Consider the following 22,572-nt stretch of genomic DNA (forward strand, 5'->3'; position numbering starts at 1 on the left):
CGGATCTCCGGGCGGGGACTACTCAAGAGGACGTCGTTATCAGGAGAAAGAAAACTGGCATTCTACGGATCGGAGCGTGGAATGTCAGATCCCTTAATCGGGCAGGTAGGTTAGAAAATTTAAAAAGGGAAATGGATAGGTTAAAGTTAGATATAGTGGGAATTAGTGAAGTTCGGTGGCAGGAGGAACAAGACTTTTGGTCAGGTGATTACAGGGTTATAAATACAAAATCAAATAAGGGTAATGCAGGAGTAGGTTTAATAATGAATAAAAAAATAGGAGTGCGGGTTAGCTACTACAAACAGCATAGTGAACGCATTATTCTGGCTAAGATAGACACAAAGCCCGTGCCTACTACAGTAGTACAAGTTTATATGCCAACTAGCTCTGCAGATGATGAAGAATTTGATGAAATGTATGACGAGATAAAAGAAATTATTCAGGTAGTGAAGGGAGACGAAAATTTAATAGTCATGGGTGACTGGAATTCGTCAGTAGGAAAAGGGAGAGAAGGAAACATAGTAGGTGAATATGGATTGGGGGGAAGATATGAAAGAGGAAGCCGCCTTGTAGAATTTTGCACAGACCATAAGTTAATCATAGCTAACACTTGGTTCAAGAATCATGAAAGAAGGTTGTATACCTGGAAGAATCCTGGAGATACTAAACGGTATCAGATAGATTACATAATGGTAAGACAGAGATTTAGGAACCAGGTTTTAAATTGTAAGACATTTCCAGGGGCAGATGTGGATTCTGACCACAATCTATTGGTTATGAACTGCAGATTGAAACTGAAGAAACTGCAAAAAGGCGGGAATTTAAGGAGATGGGACTTGGATAAACTGAAAGAACCAGAGGTTGTAGAGAGTTTCAGGGAGAGCATAAGGGAACAATTGACAGGAATGGGGGAAAGAAATACGGTAGAAGAACAATGGGTAGCTCTGAGGGATGAAGTAGTGAAGGCAGCAGAGGATCAAGTAGGTAAAAGGACGAGGGCTAATAGAAATCCTTGGGTAACAGAAGAAATATTGAATTTAATTGATGAAAGGAGAAAATATAAAAATGCAGTAAATGAAGCAGGCAAAAAGGAATACAAACGTCTCAAAAATGAGATTGACAGGAAGTGCAAAATGGCTAAGCAGGGATGGCTAGAGGACAAATGTAAGGATGTAGAGGCTTGTCTCACTAGGGGTAAGATAGATACTGCCTACAGGAAAATTAAAGAGACCTTTGGAGAGAAGAGAACCACTTGTATGAATATCAAGAGCTCAGATGGAAACCCAGTTCTAAGCAAAGAAGGGAGGGCAGAAAGGTGGAAGGAGTATATAGAGGGTTTATACAAGGGCGATGTACTGGAGGACAATATTATGGAAATGGAAGAGGATGTAGATGAAGATGAAATGGGAGATACGATACTGCGTGAAGAGTTTGACAGAGCACTGAAAGACCTGAGTCGAAACAAGGCCCCAGGAGTAGACAACATTCCATTAGAACTACTGATGGCCTTGGGAGAGCCAGTCATGACAAAACTCTACCATCTGGTGAGAAAGATGTATGAGACAGGCGAAATACCCACAGACTTCAAGAAGAATATAATAATTCCAATCCCAAAGAAAGCAGGTGTTGACAGATGTGAAAATTACAGAACTATCAGTTTAATAAGTCACAGCTGCAAAATACTAACGCGAATTCTTTACAGACGAATGGAAAAACTGGTAGAAGCGGACCTCGGGGAGGATCAGTTTGGATTCCGTAGAAATGTTGGAACTCGTGAGGCAATACTAACCTTACGACTTATCTTAGAAGAAAGATTAAGAAAAGGCAAACCTACGTTTCTAGCATTTGTAGACTTAGAGAAAGCTTTTGACAACGTTAACTGGAATACTCTCTTTCAAATTCTGAAGGTGGCAGGGGTAAAATACAGGGAGCGAAAGGCTATTTACAATTTGTACAGAAACCAGATGGCAGTTATAAGAGCCGAGGGGCATGAAAGGGAAGCAGTGGTTGGGAAAGGAGTGAGACAGGGTTGTAGCCTCTCCCCGATGTTATTCAATCTGTATATTGAGCAAGCAGTAAAGGAAACAAAAGAAAAATTCGGAGTAGGTATTAAAATTCATGGAGAAGAAGTAAAAACTTTGAGGTCTGCCGATGACATTGTAATTCTGTCAGAGACAGCAAAGGACTTGGAAGAACAGTTGAACGGAGTGGACAGTGTCTTGAAAGGAGGATATAAGATGAACATCAACAAAAGCAAAACAAGGATAATGGAATGTAGTCAAATTAAATGGGGTGATGCTGAGGGGATTAGATTAGGAAATGAGACACTTAAAGTAGTAAAGGAGTTTTGCTATTTATGGAGTAAAATAACTGATGATGGTTGAAGTAGAGAGGATATAAAATGTAGACTGGCAATGGCAAGGAAATCGTTTCTGAAGAAGAGAAATTTGTTAACATCGAGTATAGATTTAAGTGTCAGGAAGTCGTTTCTGAAAGTATTTGTATGGAGTGTAGCCATGTATGGAAGTGAAACATGGACGATAACCAGTTTGGACAAGAAGAGAATAAAAGCTTTCGAAATGTGGTGCTACAGAAGAATGCTGAAGGTAAGGTGGGTAGATCACGTAACTAATGAGGAGGTATTGAATAGGATTGGGGAGAAGAGAAGTTTGTGGCGCAACTTGACTAGAAGAAGGGATCGCTTGGTAGGACATGTTTTGAGGCATCAAGAAATCACAAATTTAGCATTGGAGGGCAGCGTGGAGGGTAAAAATCGTAGAGGGAGACCAAGAGATGAATACACTAAGCAGATTCAGAAGGATGTAGGTTGCAGTAGGTACTGGGAGATGAAGAAGCTTGCACAGGATAGAGTAGCATGGAGAGCTGCATCAAACCAGTCTCAGGACTGAAGACCACAACAACAACAATCAGGTTCAAATGGACATAGGTCGCAGTGGTTATGTAGAGATGTAGAACCTTACGCAGAATGCATCAGCGTGGAGATATGTTAGAGATCAGAAACGCCGGCCGCTAGTGGCCGAGCGGTTCTAGGCGCTTCAGTCTGGAACCGCACGACCGCTACGGTCGCAGGTTCGAATCCTGCCTCTGGCATGGGTGTGTGTGGTGTCCTTAGGTTAGTTAGGTTTAAGTAGTTCTAAGTTCTAGGGGACTGATGACCTCAGATGTTAAGTCCCATAGTGCTCAGAGCCATTTGAACCAGCCCAGATCAGAAACGGAGCAAGTATGAGGCCAATATTGAGGTTTGCATACATAAGGAATCAAGGCGCCACTCTAAAGGCAGTTTGTACTGGCTTCTGCATCCAGAGTATGTCGGGTTTGAGTACGGTCACTTCCTGCTCGTCAACTCCTTATCTTTTACTGAAGCCTGCTGGAGTGTAAGATTAGCTGTGACGTAATACGGAAGTTGAGTGCTTGACCTTGCTATGTTGTGTGGCGCTGACAGGGTGAAACTGACCGACTCTTGGGATCAGATGGCCTCTGTGTTTTGTGAGACTATAGACCATGTAAAACGAAAATTAAGTGACGGAGAGTACGTAATTGAAAATGAGCTACAGAAGAGGGAGAGTGACGTCTGGAAAAAGAGCGACGTCACTGCAACTAAAAAGTGCATTATTTGTGATTCGGTGGCACTAACAAGTTGCAAAGATCTTGGACTATTCAGTACGGTTCATAACTGCGATTTCAAAAACGTAGCCCAAGTGCTCATACCTGTAGCAGCTGAAGTGCATTATGAAGCCGACGTGCAGGCTAGACTACCTCATCCGTCAACGATTAAGAATAAAGTTATTTCCATTGCAGATGCTGTTAAAAAGGTGCTGGTCCACAAGTTACTGCTCCTATTAGCGATAAATGAGTCCTTTCCAAACTGATACAACTATGGACGATGCCCGTAAAATAACCAACACTAATGTGACTGTATCCACTATTAGTGATGCGTGGCATATGGAGTATGGAGAACAGAGTATTGTTTACCTCTCCCCCCCCCCCCCCCCCCCCAGAACTGAATTAAGTCAGCACAGCACTTTCCGCTGCAGATCAAGGATCTAACATTCACTAGACGTTCTTTCGCTTTTCATTGTCTTAGCATCTTGCTCAAACATATCTTTAAGGTGGACTTTTTAGCATCGCAGACAGAATTAACTTAAGTAGCAGACATAGTTAAAGCGTGTAAAGCACTAGTAGCGTATTTTAAAAGTGTTGGTCTTCCAACCAGACTCTCAAAATCACTCAGGTAAGAGATCGAAGACCGATAGAACACTTTGTTAGACAGTATGGGTTCAGCAGGTGATAATCTGATCAAAATTAAGGAGCTGCCCCCACAAAAAGAACTAAATAGACTTCAGAATATAGATGAGCAGACCATAAATGAGCTTATCATGTTTCTCAATCAAAGAAGCTATCGATTTTCTAGAACCAGGCAAATATCCTACTCTCCATTTGGTACTTCTCTGGCGGTATCCACTTCTGGATGAGCACTTGATGGGCACTTGATGAATTACATAGTCATGCCAAGACAATACTTAAGTTAAGATGCAGAAGTTACATGGATGGAAAGAATGATAATATTAAACGGCACTTATATCACAAGATCGTAACATCTTTGTGTCCGCTGTATCGTGATTCTTTTGATGCCGAGCAGTGAAGACAGAGATAGCGTTTTCAAAGAGGTTGGTGCTCGGTGTATGAATATTTCAGGTAACTGAGCAACTACCGTATGTACGCCTATTATTCTACGCTCTTGCAACATGATTGTGAGTCAATGTTGGTACAAAATGCGACCTACGCTCTTTCTAGTTACTCGTGGTTCACACGAAAGTATACCAGGCCCAACGAAATCGCCGCATCCGTTGAAGTTCCAGAGGTTTGAACCATGGGGATATACCCGCAAAAAATCGTTGTACCTCTCCGACGCCGCTTTCAGAAATGATGCAGAAGCAAAACCCGATAGTCTTGGAAGTTGAAACGAGCATGAAAAGACAGTACCTTCTCTGGCACTTGTTGCTAAGTGCGTACTGTGTATTCCAGCTTCAAGTGGATCTATTGAGAGGAACTTCAGTGCTGCGGGTTTGGTAGTCGTCGAGCGTCGCAGTCGTCTGGCCTCTAATGTTGTGGATGTTCACGGTAACAGTGATCTGTTAAATACTTGTGACCTATATTAACTGATGCCGATACTATTTAGGTATTTACGTAATATTATGATGTAACGGTATTAAGATTTAATGATTATTTCGAACGGGCTCCAAGGAACGCTTAGTTTGGCGGACCATCGTCTCTCGGGAATTTCTTGAACTTCCGATAACCAACAACACAGCATTTTCGCATTACTCGTAAGCGTCTTCAAATGACACCGTACTGGTTTTTAACTCATATAGCTAGTAACAGATATTTTAAAGCTTTGCGTAAGGTGAAATGCTACGCATAACATTAATGAAACGAGACTGCTTATATACAGGGTAGTCACGAACAGCCTGAATAGCTAGTAAGGGTGTTGCAGGGTAGATTGTGCTGAGAAATAATTGTTCAGAGATAAATTCAATACGTGGCGCCAATCCATTTTAATTAGCATTGAAGCCAGTCAACCAGGACGTTGCGCGCTCAAATTCAAGCGGCCCGCCAGATACAATTAGTGTCAGTTGTTCTCATAGCGTAGATGATAGCGTACGAGACTGCTAAGCCTTTGTCTGGGATGAGATCTTTACTACCGTTCTATTTCCAATTACTGAATCGCTCTATTGTTCGGTTTTAAGAAACCAAACGAAGAACACATTCGGCGACGCCGTCTCTGGCGGACCGGTTGAATTTGCGCGCGGAAGGGCCCGATTGGCTAACTTCATTGCTAATTAAATCGGAAACGGGGCAACGTATCGAGTTTTTTTCTTAACAATTATTTCTCAGCACAATCCACTTCGCAATACCCTCACAAAGCTTTTTAGTCAGTTTCTGACCACTCTGCATAAAAAAATGGCTCTGAGCACTATGGGACTTAACTGCTGTGGTCATCAGTCCCCTAGAACTTAGAACTACTTAAACCTAACTAAACTAAGGACAGCACACACGTCCATGCCCGAGGCAGGATTCGAACCTGCGACTGTAGCGTTCGCGCGGCTCCAGACTGGAGCGCTTAGAACCGCTTGGGCACTCCGGCAGGCCACACTGTATACTAACAGATCAAGTGCGTCAGATTTTGTATTCTTTTTGTCATGGTAAACTTGCATTTAAGGATTCGAACCTGCGACTGTAGCGTTCGCGCGGCTCCAGACTGGAGCGCTTAGAACCGCTTGGGCACTCCGGCAGGCCACACTGTATACTAACAGATCAAGTGCGTCAGATTTTGTATTCTTTTTGTCATGGTAAACTTGCATTTATATGCTAATAGTGAGTTGTGTAGCGTATCATTCATTTCTGTAATTTTTCGAAGGCTGTTGTACATTTAATTGAATATTTAGCCACTATTCAGAGAAACCACGTAATCCTCATATCCTGTTCTCTTGTACTGGTGTGTCAAATTCGGTAACTTGTCGAATGTGTCTGTACGTCGAAGTAATTGTTAGAATTTCTCTGAGTAGGAAGCATATATAAAATAAATGTGCAGCAGTCATCGAAAACGTTATATTGAAATTCTCACACTCTCGCTCACACACTCACACTCTCTCACTCTCTCTCTCTTTCTTACACACACACACACACACACACACACACACACACACACACACACGCTTGCACGCTCACACACACAATATTCACTGCTCAACAGTCAGTATTAATAAATAACTATCGAAACACCCTAGCTTCGCACGGATGGCACGAAGTATCGACGGCCAGACGATTTTTCTGACGTAGCAGTAATAAATTATATTTTTTACACTCCAATTGTGAAGCCATAGTCACAGTATATAGATTTTTGTCTTTAAAAAGGAAGGATTACATTACCGGTTTCAACGAACTAAGTCGTCATTTTCAAATTTAGAGAATATATATTAGTTGGAGATTATATATTCTTCAACTGATGCTTTTACATTTGAAAATGACGACGTAGTTCGTTGAAACAGGTAATCTAACTCTTTCTACACAAAAAAATTTTGTATACTGTGACTATAGCTTCACTATTGTAGTGTCAAACAAACTTTTAAAGTAAATTATATACATAGAAATCTTCTTCGTCAGTCAGTGTATCTGTTAGTGAAAACCGTATCGAAATCGCTACAGTAGTTCCTGAGATTAGCCTCCACATGCAGACAGAAAACTGCGGCGGAACACTTTAATTTATTGTATGTGTAAACCGTTATGTTCGACTGTTGTGGGTGTAGCGGCAATTCCGCTAGTCCTCATTTCTTTTCCACGCTGGTGCAATACAGTTGCAGTCGACAACAGAATCGAGTGACGTGTTGTCAGTTACCTGGGCAGCGACGGAGACTAAGGAATGGAGTCTCCGAGTATACGGAGACGGCGAGGGCGGAGATAATGTCACTGGACCCGCTGGCTGTTTTAAAACGAGCTTACGGGCTTCATCTCTGACCTCTAAGACCTGTGTAAAATCAGTCATAGGACTGAAGACCAAAACAACAATAAAATGTAAATACTGTTTATATATATAGGTGAAAATGCACTAAACGTCTGAAAAAGAAAGGAAGAAGAACCTTGAGAAAAATATTATTTTTAATCAAGAACAAAGAATGCAAAAAGGTTTTGAGACCAAATAAGGAAATATACTGATTCTGTACTAAAATAACAGATGAGATGAGGGAAAGACGTGTTATACTCTACAAACATCTAGAGAGAATGAAGAAAGTTAGATTAACAAAGAAAAGCCAATCATACTCCAAAAAAGGAAAACACAAAGAAAATGGTTGGTGAGGCAAGACAGAAACGGACTTAAAAGATGAGGACTGAACAGGAAACCCTACACAGTGGAGAAAAATTCGTGCTAGAAGTCAAGAGATTCAGAGATACTCAGGAACAAAAAAGAAACAGAGAAACACAAGAGCCGAATTGTCATACGAGAGAAAAAGAGTTCATTCTGAGAAAATCAGAGTTTTGGAGAAGTTTTATGGAAAAGAGAAATAAGTAGTTATCCTGATGCAGCCCTTAGTTGACCAGAAACGAAATAAAAAAAATGTTTCATTGACAGGACCATGGTACTAGCATTACCTACACATGGGAACTCGGACCGAAGTACAAAGTGATAGCCATGTAGTAACGGAGCGTGGTAAGTGCACAGGCGATTAAGACAAACCTGACGCCTTTTGGAGGCTGTATGGCGGTAACCTATAGTTTTACCGTTATCCCACATGTCAAAGGTTATGATCGCTGACGCACACAATGTGTCCCCGCATTTTCACACTCGGTAAATGTATGCGGGGATATAGCAAATCGAACCACAAGTACGTCGTTCTGTGGGTTCCCACATGGCTTAGTTCCCAGCAGAATGACACATAGTGGTACGCATGCGACAGCGTGTGCTACCCAAACAGCTCCGAAACACCGCGCATGAAAACGGGATTTTTCTGGGTTCATACCTCGGGTTCTGTTGACTATAGAGAGGTAAGGTCAAGTGTTTTGGATAGCTGTTGGACTACGATCCATTTGTGTACCCAAATGAAAGCTCGCCTTGCTGTAACTACAGTATAGTACAGGCTCAAAGTTTGAATATTACACACTTCCTCCAACTCACACAAATATAGAAAATCCGTTGGTGCTTTTTAAATTATATGTCGCCTGTTGTGCGCCCTAAGGGGCTTATGGAGGCACCATTTAGTCCAGGGACGCTTCCTGTGAAAACCCGAAAAACTTGGGTTTTGGGTACGAAAACCGAGCCGCGGATTCCAAGACGGCTATGCACAGCAAATGGCTGAAATTTTTAGAATATATTCCTACGATCCCGATATCAAACATCCTTGAAAAATTTCTTGATATGTTCATCCGTTCAAAGTAACTCAACTTGTACATGTAAAATACGCCCGTAATTTCCGGGGTGAGGCGAAAACATAGTTTACAAAGTAACGTCGCGCGTAGAAATATGGTGTAAAGTGTCTCCGTTATCGGCAGAAGGCTTTTGAGAGCCCTGTGTTGTAGTACTGAAGCACATGCAACTTTTTTCTGAACGCACAATGCAGTCTGAGGTGTAAAGTTAATTCTGCGCTGTTTAAGTTTCACGTAAGTAAACTATCAAAATGGTTCAAATGGCTCTAATCACTATGGGACTTAACATCTGAGGCCATCAGTCCCCTAGACTTAGGCCGGCCGGAGTGGCCGTGCGGTTCTAGGCGCTACAGTCTGGAGCCGAGCGACCGCTACGATCGCAGGTTCGAATCCTGCCTTGGGCATGGATGTGTGTGATGTCCTTAGGTTAGTTAGGTTTAATTAGTTCTAAGTTCTAGGCGACTGATGATCTCCGAGGTTAAGTCGCATAGTGCTCAGAGCCAACCCCTAGACTTAGAACTACTTAAACCTAAATAACCTAAGGACATCACACACAGCCGTACCCGAGGCAAGATTCGAACCTGCGACCGTAGCAGCAGCGCGGTTCCGGACTGAATCGCCTAGAACCGCTCGGTCACAGCGGCCGGCAAACTATCAAAATTTCACTTTTCTATAAAGTTATTTTCATATGAGTGACATACTAAGCTGTACAGGGAAAAGAAGGGAACCAGGGGAAAATAGTCCTATCCGAACACAAAAAAGGCTAATATGTTCCTGTTTTAAAAGGCTGACTGAAAAGTGAGGTACCAGCTGCCTCATTCTACCTGCTCAGCACCTTTAGAATTTTTCGCAAAAATTTCGGCATACGAATGTATTAGCGCTTTTTTGCGCTGAGAGAGAAGGCAGTTGCAGTGGGAAACAGACGGAAAAGGAATAATTACTGGAAGATAGTAGACAGCGGACGTGGTATAGAAAGAACGAAAGAGACAATGGCAGTGTGAGAAAAAGAGAGGAACAAAGTGGCTGTGGAACATAACTGACAGTGACAGAACAGTCCTAGGAGGAGAGTAAAGGAGACAGTACCAGCAGGAGAGGAATATTGAGAAGGAGAAAGTCGAAGTGGGAATGGGTGAGAGCCAACGATTATGAGACACACAGTCTGTGACAATGACAATGAGGAAGAGAGAGATAGTGCAGTGAGAAGAGACAGCATTAGTGACAAGGAATGAATGAGAATGTAGCAGTAAGAGAAAACAGGTGGGAGAGAGAGGCAGTGAGAGACGGCAGTAGTAGAAGGACAGGATGATGGAAACTGCGGCTGTGAGACAGGAGACAGTGACAGTTAGCTAGACTTGAAGGGATAATGACGATGAATTGGGCTGAATAAGTGAGTGAGAATGAGCAAGTGGGAGAGGATGGCTATCAGCGACTTACCGCTATGGGCTAGTGGGTGTAAGCGAGTTATAGTTAGTGGAGCTCGTGGGAGTGAGATTTGATTTTCATGTTAAAAATAGCACGTATGTTGGATTCCAAAACTTTGGGAAAATTTTTGAGGGGGCTGAAGGAGGTAAATGAGACAGTTAGCACCCCACTTTTCAGTCAGAGTCGTTTAAAACGGGACCATATTAGCCTTTTTTGTGCTGTGATAGGGGCATTTTTCCACTGGTCATCCTATGCTGCCGCTAACTGGTGGAAGGTGTCTTGGATATTCTAGAAGGTTTTGTCTGCGCTTACAAGTGACTGATAGCCCCCGCAGCGCCTTGGGATTCACGATAATGGAGATCTTCATACCTCCATCGTCGATAACGTCTCATCTGCTCCATTGCTTCCAGTACTGTTTGACAATCAGCGCCAAAGCGAGTAAATTCGTGAAGAAAACGAATCCTGAAAATACAGTCAGAGAAAACGATTGCACAACTGAGTTATCCTGCTAATTTGACCCGTCTCTGTAGCCCAGAACGTTAAAGTGCGTCTTGTCAAGTACTGTCTAAGTTCTCAGTGACTGTTTCGTGGCAAACCATCATATTTATTTTCTTGGTCGGCATTTTAAAACTAAGCCCAGAAAGGATAAGTTGTAGATAAACTGCTCTCTTATGACCAATGAGCTCCAATGACTGATGTGGTAATCAATTGCTGTTTATACGTATACCTTTGGGGTATTTATATTTCCAGCAGCATACTGGTTCCCACATAGACAACACAATTTCATTGATTAAATATTTCCTCGGAAGCGCTCATTTCTATAGATAGTATCCGCATTCTTAGCAGTTAATTTATTTCTGTTCTTCATTACCTGACACAATAGAGTAGAAATAAATTAACGCAACGGAAAAACCTCGAAAACGATCAAATATGAAATATGATTATTTGAATTATTAGGCAGTTATTAACACAATTAACAGGCGCTATCTGAAGCCGATGGACACGTTTCCCAGCTGCAGCAGTTTTATCCCATGTTCTTTTGCACACACTCCATTTACTTTCACCGCGTTGAGAAATTTCCATAAAACAAAATATAAATTTTATTTCTCTAACCATACGCGCGTAGGCGACTTACGAATCTACCCTTTCACAAGTTTTACAGTTGCTTGAGAGCAGAACTGAGAACAAGACTTCGCGCGCAGTAGCGATTTTTAAGAACAGAAGATAACAGCAAAGTCTCTCGATATCGGTTGCCAAATAAAGAAATATTTTATGCGATCTAGGATATTGGATGTTTTTTAGTGGTTAAAAGTCTCTGTTCATCGAAAGCTGCGGTAGATCCAAGGTAAACTAGTATTTTTTTCCAGCACACGCGTCGTTCGTACTGAAAGCATCAACTGACACCTAATACCGTATTTCAGAACTTCGGATCTTTTATCGAATTTCTGAGTTACATGAACGACATTTTTAAATAAAGTTATATCTCACAGGCAATGAACGTTTTATGGTACCAATCACTTCTTAATTGTAATATTAACATTCTAACCAGATATACTGAACACAGTACTGAGTACATCCACAGCAGGGATACAAAATTTTCTATATCCAGACACACATCAAGTACAGTCTATCCATTCTCAGACACAAAACAAAATCTTAATATCCTCCATCGCTTAAATAAAGGTCACGGGATGGATTCGTTAGGAGAATTAAAGGTATCGTGGCACGTCAAAAGAAAGAGGACTCTGTGTTTAAAGCCAGCCAAACTGTACTTTGTAAATGCATCTCTTGCACATTGTAACTATACAGAGGGTTGGCAAATTCCCGTTACAAAATTCTTGGACTTGTAGAGGGGAATGGGAACATAATATTTTGAATAGGAACCCATGTCCGAAAACGTACTGTTTCCGTTCTACGATAGTTTCATTTCAGATGTGTAACTCGCCCACGTCTGCTGAGGGAAAGAGAAAAGTCTCTGAGTTCCTTGTCCTGGTATGCTATAGAATAGACGAGTACTACGTCAGACGCTCACCGGCTGTCACTCAACGTTTGCCTTGCTACGAGACTCCTGTAGAGGCGGGAAGATCTGCTGGCACGAGTTCTGGCCGCTGCGCTAGGAATTAAAGGGACACCAGGTGGAATGGAGAGTGTGCACCAGAAAATGCTTCGGAGGTACAGTGTCTGTAACAATTGTGGTGATCGCCACTTCGATCCGCTGTTGTAACGCATCAGTACTGTTCTATACGCACAGTATGCTGGGGTCTTTTTTGTTTTGGAATGATGTAAACACGTAATGTTTAAGTGTTAATACAAACAAATGCTCCGAAGTGATAAATGGATGCTTCGCTATGTTTCCTCTCGAATTGTTAATTAATAATTGTACTGTCTAGCGCCTAACTCATTTCCTTAAGCAGAAGTGGATGAGTTAAACATCTGAAATGAAACCGTCGTAGAACGGAAACGATGCGTTTGCGGACATGGGTTGCTATTCAAAATATATTATGTATTCACTTCCCTATAAAAGTCCCAGAAGTTTGTAACTGGAATTTCCGAACATCCTGTAGAAATAAAAATTTATATACCATTCTTTCTTAAATGGTTTGATATCGGTGAAATTCATATTCATAAATCTAATCTCCATATGTACCATGTAGCATCCTTGAAATATCAAAGTGACGGCCGCGGTGGCCGTGCGGTTCTAGGCGCTCCAGTCCGAAGCCGCGCTGCTGCTACGGTCGCAGGTTCGAATCCTGCCTCGGGCATGGATGTGTGTGATGTCCTTAGGTTAGTTAGGTTTAAGTAGTTCTAAGTTCTAGGGGACTGATGACTTCAGATGTTAAGTCCCATAGTGCTCAGAGCCATTTTTGAAATATCAAAGTATCGTTCCGTAATATTAACATTTATCTTCTTCGCCTTAACATGTATCTTCACAGGGTCGGCATGTTAATATGATTCTGTCAATGTTAGTGGTGAAGCGTAGCCAGATGCCCTTCTTTTCGCTATCCCTTTCTCCCAGGACGAAATCTGTTTACCCCACCCGCCTGCGCCTAGTGTTGTTCTTGTTGTGGACTTCAGTCCAGAGACTGGTTCGATGCACCTTTCCATGCTACTCTATCCTGTGCAAGCTTCTTCATCTCCAAGTACCTACTGCAACCGACATTCTTCTGAATCTGCTTAGTGTATTCATCTCTTGGTCTCCCTCTACGATTTTTACTCTCCATGCTCCCCTCTAATACTGAATTGGTGATCCCTTGATGTCTCAGAACATGTCCTACCAACCGATCCCTTCTTCTAGTCAAGTTGTGCAACAAATTCCTCTTCTCCCCAGTTCTATTCAGTACCTCATCATTAGTTACGTGATCTACCCATCTAATCTTCAGCATTCTTCTGTAGCACTACATTTCGAAAGCTTCTATTCTCTTCTTGTCTAAACTGTTTATCGTCCATGTTTCACTTCCGCACATGGCTACACTCCATACAAATACTTTCAGAAAAGACTTCCTGACACTTAAATCAATACTCGATATTAACAAACTTATCTTGTCCGAAATGCTCTCCTTGCCATAGCCAGTCTACAGTTTACACACTCTCTATTTCGACCATCTTCAGTTATTTTGCTCCCCAAATATCAAAACTCATCTACTACTTCAAGTGTCGTATTTCCTAACCTAATTCCCTCAGCATCACCTGATTTAATTCGACTTCATTCCATTACCCTCGTTTTGCTTTTGTTAATGCCCTTCTTACATCCTCCTTTCAAGACACTGTCCATTCTATTCAACTGCTCTTCCAGGTCTTTTGCTGTCTCTGACAGAATTACAATGCCATCGCCGAACCTCAAAGTTTTTATTTCTTCTCCATGGATTTTAATTCCTACTCCGAATTTTTCTTTTGTTTCCTTTACTGCTTGCTCAATATATAGATTGAAAAACTTCGGGGATAGGCTAGAACCCTGTTTCACTCCCTTCACAACCACTGCTTCCCTTTCAGGCCCCTCGACTCTTATAACTGCCATCTGGTTTCTGTACAAATGGTAAATAGCCTTTCGCTCCCTGTATTTTACCCCTGCCACATTCAGAATTTGAAAGAGAGTCAATATTGTCAAAAGCTTTCTCCAAACCTACAAATGTCAGAAACGTAGGTTTCGATTTCCTTAATCTGTATTCTAATATAAGTTGTTGGGTCAGTGTTGCCTCACGTGTTTGAACATTTCTACGGAATCCAGACTAATCGTCTCCGTGGTCGGCTTCTACCAGTGTTTCCATTCGTCTGTAAAGAATTCGTGTTAGTATTTTGAAGCCGTGACTTATTAAACTGATAGTTCGGTAATTTGCACACCTGCCAGCACCTGCTTTCTTTGGGATTGGAATTATTATATCCTTCTTGAAGTCTGAGGGTATTCCACCTGTTTCCTACATCTTGCTCACCAGATGGTAGAGTTTTGCCATGGCTGGCTCTCCCAAGGCTATCAGTAGTTCTAATGGAATGTTTTCTACTCCTGGGGCCTTTTTCAGATTTAGGTCTTTCAGTGCTCTGTCAAACTCTTCACGCAGTGTCTTATCTTCCATTTCATCTTCATCTACGTCCTCTTCCATCTCCATAACATTGACCTCAAGTACATCGCCCTTGTATAGACCCTCTGTACACTGCTTCCACCTTTCTGCTTTCCCTTCTTTGCTTAGTACTGATTTCCCATCTGAGCTCTTAATATTCATACAAGTGGTTCTCTTTTCTCCAAAGGTCTCTTTAATTTTCGTGTAGGCAGTATCTATCTTACCCCTCGTGATGTATTCCTCTACATGCTTATATATTTATCCTCCAGCCAACCCTGCTTAGCCATTTCGAGACGTTTGTATTTCTTTTTGCCCGCTTAATTTACTTCATTTTTATATTTTCTCCTTCTATCAATTAAATTCAATATCTCTTGTGTTACCCGAGGATTTCTACTGGGCCTCGTCTTTTTACCCACTTGAACCTCTGCTGCCTTCACTATTTCATCTCTCAAAGCTACCCATTCACCTTCTAATGTATTTCTTTCCCCCGTTCTTGTCAATCGTTCCCTAATACTCTCCCTGAAGCTCTCTACAAGCTCTCTACAAGCTCTGGTTCTTTCAGCTTATCCAGGTTTTATTTCCTTAAATTCCCTCTTTTTTGGAGTTTCTTCGGTTTTAATCTACGGTTCATAACCAATAGAGTGTGGTCAGAGCCCACATCTGCCAGTGGAAATGTCTTACAATTTAGAAACTGGTCCCTAAATCTCTGTCTTACCATTATATAATCTATCTGAAACCTTCAAGTGTCTCCAGGCCTCTTCCAGGTACACAATCTTCTTTCATGATTCTTGAGCCAAGTATTCGCTATGATTAAGTTATGCTCAATGCAAAATTCTACGAGGCGGCTTCCTCTTTCATTCTTTACTTCCATTCCATATTCACCCACAACTTTTCCTTCTCTTCCTTTTCCTACTATCGAATTCCAGTCCCCCATATCTGGATAATTTCTTTTATCTCATCATACATTTCTTCAATCTCTTTGTCATCTGTGGAGCGCCGGCCGGTGGGGCCGTGCGGCTCTAGGCGCTTCAGTCTGCAACCGCGTGACCGCTACGATCGCAGGTTCGAATCCTGCCTCGGGCATGGATGTGTGTGATGTCCTTAGGTTAGTTAGGTTTAAGTAGTTCTAAGTTCTAGGGGACTGATGACCACAGATGTTTAAGTCCCACAGTGCTCAGAGCCATTTGAACCATCTTGAACCATCTGCGGAGCTAGTTGGCATATATACTTGTACTATTGTGGTAGGCGTGGGCTTCGCATCTGTCTTGGCCACAATAATGCGTTCACTATGCTGTTTGGAGTAGCTTACCCGTATTCCTATTTTTGTATTCATTATTAAACGTACTCCTGCATTACCCCTATTTTATTTTGTATTTATAACACTGTATTGACCTGACCAAAAGTCTTGATCCTCCTGACACCGAACTTCACTAATTCCCACTATATCTAATTTTAATCCATCCATTTCTCTTTTTAAATTTTCTAACCTACCTGCCCTATTAAGGGATCTGACATTCCGTGCTCCGATCCGCAGACCACCAGTTTTGTTTCTCCTGATAACGACGTCCTCCTGAATAGTCCCCGCCCGGAGATCCGAACGGGGGACTATTTTACCTCCGGAATATTTTACCCAAGAGGACGCCATCATCATTTAAGTATACAGTGAGGTGCACGCCCTCGGGAAAAATTATGTCAGTAGCTTCCCCTTGCTTTCAGCCGTTCGCAGTACCAGTCCAGCAAGGCCGTTTTGGTTAATGTTACAAGGCCAGATCAGTGAATCGTCCAGACTGCTGCCCTTGCAAGTATTGAAAAGGCTGCTACTCCTCTTCGGGAACCACACCTTTGTCTGGTCTCTCAGCAGATACCCCTCCATTGTGGTTGCAACCACGGTACGACTATCTGTATCTCTGAGGTACGCAAGCCTACCCACCAAGGGCAAGGTCCATGGTTCATGGGCGGGGGCGTCTGGTTTTATTCCATGTAAAAGTGTGAGAAGGTTCTCGAAATGTTGGCGAATCGTGTAACTGAGACGGTGAGACGGGAGACGGGTAGCAGACCGGCATTCACCGAGTCGGACGTAGGAAAACGTCTAAAAACCGTTTCAGCCTGGCCGGCATACTGGCCCATGTCTTTAATCCGCTGGGAAAAATCGATCTGGTGTCGGCGCCCCTCCTCGAATCCCGGAAGCGACGTGCTAGCGCGACCGCGCGGCTACTCGGACGGGTTTCCCGTAATATTAACTTTTTCTGGGGATTATCTATAAAAATGAGTTCCTGCTCTGATTACATTCGTAGTGTGTTGTAAGTAAAAGATGTCGAAGTCGTAACTACAGACTCAACAAGTTTTGTATAAATGAGTTGTCCTTATTTCTCTCTGCGGTGAAACAAAAACGAAACGAAGTATTACAATGCAGTGCCTCACTTCAAACACGGGTACAAATCATCAACGAGGTAAAAAAACAAAAATCATTAAGAATCTGAAGCCGAAAATAAATGAATTAGTTTGTTTCCTTTGATAAAGTTCAACGTTAACAGTGTGTTCAAGCAATAGTCGCAGATAAAACGCTTATCTTGAGCTAGAATCTTTGTGATCATTCACAACTCCGTAGTGTGACGGGTCAACAGTGTATACAGTGCGTAGCTGACGGTTTGAGAGCTCATGGGCGGGATTGTGAACAGGAGTGAAGCTGATGAGCAGACAGTGGAAAGCGATGTAATTGTGTCCTTGTCGGTATACGTAAATGCTTCTCCGTCGTAGCATAGTCAATGGAATTCTGTATTGTTCCACGTGAGCTTATAGCATGTACAGTAGCTACAGTTACATTGGCGGCTCGATACGTATATTCGGCACGTTCGCAATGGATATTGCAGTTAGTTACCTGATCCACTGCTCAAGTCCACAACAACAGTTATGATGTGGAACGTGTCATTATTTTAACAACCGCTACAAATGTGATTAAAATTTATTCGTTACTGCAAGCTGTCCATTTACAGATAAGCTATTAATGAAAAGCTATAATACTATCAAACCATGTTCTCTCTCTCTCCCTCCCTCTCTCTCTCTCTGTCTCTAACACACACACACACACACACACACACACACACACACACACACACACATGCTCAATAGATATTTTCTGTAAAATAGCAATATTTTTAATAACAACAAGTATAATTGGTTTTAGAAAGAGCTGTCTTGCCTGTTAAACGTTTTATTTAATTTGACAGGTTATTATAAAGTTTCATAACTGCGTAAGCCATTCCTTTCTAAGCCGAATGTAACTTTAATTATAAATTGCATTGTGAGTTTTTTTTCTTTGTGCTGTTCAATTTGCGAACGTCGCTACCACGGTTCACCTGCAGAGGACTTTTCATAATAAACGTTATTTGAGAATAACAGTATTTCGTATGTAGTTTTGGTATTCATACCTACAGGCGCCCTTGTGCCCGTGGAATGGAAAACTGAATATAAAGGCGATTGTTGACAACATGAGGAGGCAACAAGCAATGGGAAAAAGCTGAATTAAAAGCTGTGGATGTGTGTCTGCAGGACATGCAGCCTTCTAAAATATTTTCATGAGCATAGCCCTATTCTCAAAAGTTCTGGAAGTAATCACATGACTGTACAACATTTGTCGACGCCGTTGTTAAATGAATATACGTAACTGGATAATCCACTGTGAACATCGAATTGACTGAATTATAATTCCGAAGACTGATTCGGAACAAACACCAACCACATATGGAGACAGAGGAACTGATGAATGTGTGAAAGAAGAAGGAAGTCAGTTCACGGAAAATATGACATTTCGCAATCACAAGATATGAAGGAGATAATACGTGGAAAATTGGCAGGAATGTATCTGTTGGACTACATCATAAGTGAACAAAAATTCAAGGACAAAATACTGAACTACATACACACCCATCGTTATCTCACCTCATAATATAGTAGTAATTCACAGTACACTGAAACTAAACAATATTAAAAAAAAGAAGTTTACCATAAAAGGAAAGTAGCAGACTACTAAGGGAGAAATTAGAAGCCAAGAATGAAATCCAGAAGCATCCCAAACTCACAAAATCAGAGTGGATGAGAGAGAGAGAGAGAGAGATAAGTAAAGAAACTTAAAAAGCGATAACTGTGAAAAAGAATCGGCTCGCCGTGTAGGAATGAAAACTGTAATTCGTGTCGTAACAAGCAATTGTTGTCTAAACCTGACGGTAATTATTAGATTACATTTTCTGATATCGTCATGTTGCAAATGTCATTTTCGACTGTCGGTGCTTCTCACTTTTCGTCTTTCATTTCTCCCTACTAAGTTAGGTACTCTCCGGAGTTTATTGCTTCACAGGCACATCCTGCCATACACTCGGCGGCACCTTGCTTTTAGCTTTTAATTAGGTAGATCTTAGAAATTAGACATTTTCTCTCTTGTTTAGATGACCGATAGGCTTTTTGTCTCTAATTTAGCTGCCAGATTTCTATGCTAGACGTAGCAATACTTTCAGTCATAAAATAGCAGAGTTAAACGTGCTTTTGGTACGTGATGATAGTTGACATCCCGCACGTTTCGATTTTTGATGGTTAAGTACCTGGCTCTATTATTTTCTGATATTGCTAAACTTACTATTTTTAAATGAGAGTCCTCAGTCTTAGTATTCTTCCTTCATTTTTGTAGCACATAACTAACTTCATTTTTATCTGTGGCTATAATAAAGTGAACATTGACGATGAGACCGTTACTACGAAGCTATAATTTTACCACCACACAAGACCTTTTCCTCCAGCTGCTGAGAGTTTGTTACAAATAGGTAAATATTGCATGAACAGCATAGAAAATCCTTACCGAAAATTTATAAAAGCTTGTCATAGCTCGGAGACTAAGACTACAGCTTTAACACAGTAGTACAGCCTGTATGACATTGCTGCACAGCTGTACCTCACGTGTTTCACATTTCCACAGCTAATATCCTGATCCAAAATTTATGTTTTAAAACGGTATCACAGGCCATCTGAACCTCCGGTAAGTAAAATGTACGGAAGTGTTGGATAATGACAGCTAAAAATATTAACAGATCCTGTTATTGTAATTAACAGCTGTAAATGAAAATAAGACATGCGTACAAAGTACGGTATCAGCATGAGCCTGCTAAGCCTGGCCATGTTCTCCTCGTTGACTCTTTTGCCGTTGGTGCAGGCACGGCAGACTTCCTGGGCGTTAACCACTACACGACGCGCCTCTGCACGCCGGGCCCTGGCGGTGTCAACATACCTGACTCAGGGGTCAGCTTGCACATCGACCCAGCCTGGCCTATCGCTGCCTCAGCTTACTTAAAGGTAAGAACATCACTGTTTCGTGTGCATTGCACCTGTACCTCTTTTTATATCTCTACCTCTCTAACATTGTTCCAGGTTGTGCCCTGGGGATTTCGCAAAATCTTGCGATGGATAAAAGATGAATATGGGAATCCACCTGTGATCGTGACAGAAAACGGCTTCTCCGACAGAGGAACATTGAATGATATCGACAGAATAAATTATTATAGTGTAAGTAGCATATCTACAACCTGGAATCTTTGCGTGTTTGAGTACGTGGGTGCGATATCAAATGTTCGTGGACCTTTCCGTCTTAGGGACAGGAACTTTGTTTAACGCCAGTCATTTAGTATTCGTGCCTGTAAAGACATCTGAGGAAAGACATTAGCGATGTAGTAAGACAACATGACCATATTATCTAAATCTAGAAATGCTGTAGACGTTCAGAGCTACACGAACTTCCAGTGCTCAGCACTAAAAATATGTCTAAATTTTTCCGGTACGAATAACTGTGTTTATTTACGGTTTATATGAAATGATTTATGGAATGTTATTTCCATCCTTCAAGACATCAGTGAATGCTACTGTCACTTACCTCGAAGTAAACACTAACTCGTGTGCCGTATTTCAGTCACCTCGACAAGTCTTACCGCCCACAGTTTCCTTGTTACCAGACAGACTAATTATTGATGAATTGGAAAGTATCGCACCTACTGAAGCATTCTTTTTGTTAGTTTTCTCACTTTGCCTAGTGTAGCATGTATATTTTCATTTCATACTTTTTGGACCCATTTCATTTGTAACACCATTGTACATAATAAAATTTATAACATTTGTAGCCTCTTCTTCTCTGATTGGCTAGTGGCCATTTAATACCTTCATATAATGCTCTTCTCGATATAAATTAATCACATCAGTGGCTGCATCAGTCAGTTTCCTTTCAGGAAAACAACCTTCTTCAACTGTCGTTTTACGTATTCATTGTTTCCTCGTGTTGCGTAATTAAAGAGGTCCTCGCCTACCCATACTTCATTTTCCACTCTTATGGTATTTAGGTACTTCCGTTCTTCTGGTCTTTTTCTTTCATTCTTATCTTTATTTGTTTCTAGGCTAATTTCGTCTTTAAGTACCCTATGTATTTATTCTAATAGATTTTCTGGAACTTCATTATTCTCAGTTAAAAGAACAGTGACACTGGAGAAACTTGGCACGAATATCGTTTCTCATATACACGCGTGCCTCTTCAGTGCACACGCGAACAGCTATGGTAATGAAAAGCAGGTTCGTACATTCGCTTTTAAAAAAAATAGGAATATAGTTCTAATTTCCGAGTTTAGTAATATTTTTCGTAAATGTTGCACCTTTGTCACTTGTTCTGGTACGTCATGATGATTTCTAACGTATTGATGATGAGGTCCCATACCCCGAGGAGCGTAGGGGACGATGCGGGAGACCCGCACCGCTGTACTAGGCAAGGTCCTAGCGGAGGTGGTTTGCCATTGCCTTCCTCCGACTGTAATGAGGATGAATGTTGATGATGAGGACGACACAACAACTCCCAGCCATCTCGAGGCAGGAAAAATTCCTGACCCTGTCGGGAATCAAACCCGGCACCCCGTACGCGGAAAGCGAGTACGCTACCGCAAGACTCTAACATATTGTGTATGTTTAAAGTGGCAAGAGCTTGCCTCTGCTGCTACATCTGTTGAAAAAGTATTCCCATTTTTTAATTCTTAATTACTTAATTCAGAGTCAGATTATTTGCAGGAATGCTTTTCTTTCTGTTGCAAAAATCTGCTGGTGACACAACCTCGTTCTTCTATATGGTTCTCAGCAAATTATTCTATGAAGCAATAGGGACGTAGGAATTGCTAATCGATTCGGCTACAGATATCGTTTCTGTTTGTGTCTATGTCACTGCAAGTATGAAGATGATAATCTTACGGAAATTTTTTTTTCCTCGTTTGACTGATCGTTCAAGTACGGCTGTGTGCGTCACAAATGTCTTCATAATTCGCAATTAAACTCTGAATGTAGTACACTAGGTGTCCTGTTATATACCACGGTGTTTCCCATCTTACATACGGCTATTTATTATACATCTTCTTCTCATTTTTTTGTATTTCTTCCTTTCATCAGTAAGTCTGTGTTTATTTTCAGTTGCCCCTCGTCATTCGATCACTTTCTCTCTTATGGCAGCAATTTTTCTTACAGATACACTTTTTTGTTAACCTCGTACAGTCTGCTCAATGATCTCGATGTGGTTGTTAGTCCTATATATAGATAAGAAATTGTGAGTTAACACTGTTGGTCATTGATCTTCCTTCTGTTGCATCTC

General features: G+C 41.5%; 1 protein-coding gene across 1 annotated transcript in view; it reads left to right on the forward strand.

Moving 5' to 3' along the window:
- The window catches only part of LOC124722779 (myrosinase 1-like), a 251,244-nt gene that overhangs the window by 154,778 nt on the left and 73,894 nt on the right, over positions 1 to 22,572 (forward strand). Inside the window, exons 8-9 of the mRNA XM_047247914.1 lie at positions 20,116 to 20,255; positions 20,331 to 20,465. Coding sequence (XP_047103870.1) covers positions 20,116 to 20,255; positions 20,331 to 20,465 — 275 coding nt within the window. The remainder of the gene's footprint in view (positions 1 to 20,115; positions 20,256 to 20,330; positions 20,466 to 22,572) is intronic.

Source organism: Schistocerca piceifrons, chromosome X (assembly GCF_021461385.2).
Source record: "Schistocerca piceifrons isolate TAMUIC-IGC-003096 chromosome X, iqSchPice1.1, whole genome shotgun sequence".
NCBI classification, from domain to species: Eukaryota; Metazoa; Arthropoda; class Insecta; order Orthoptera; family Acrididae; genus Schistocerca; species Schistocerca piceifrons.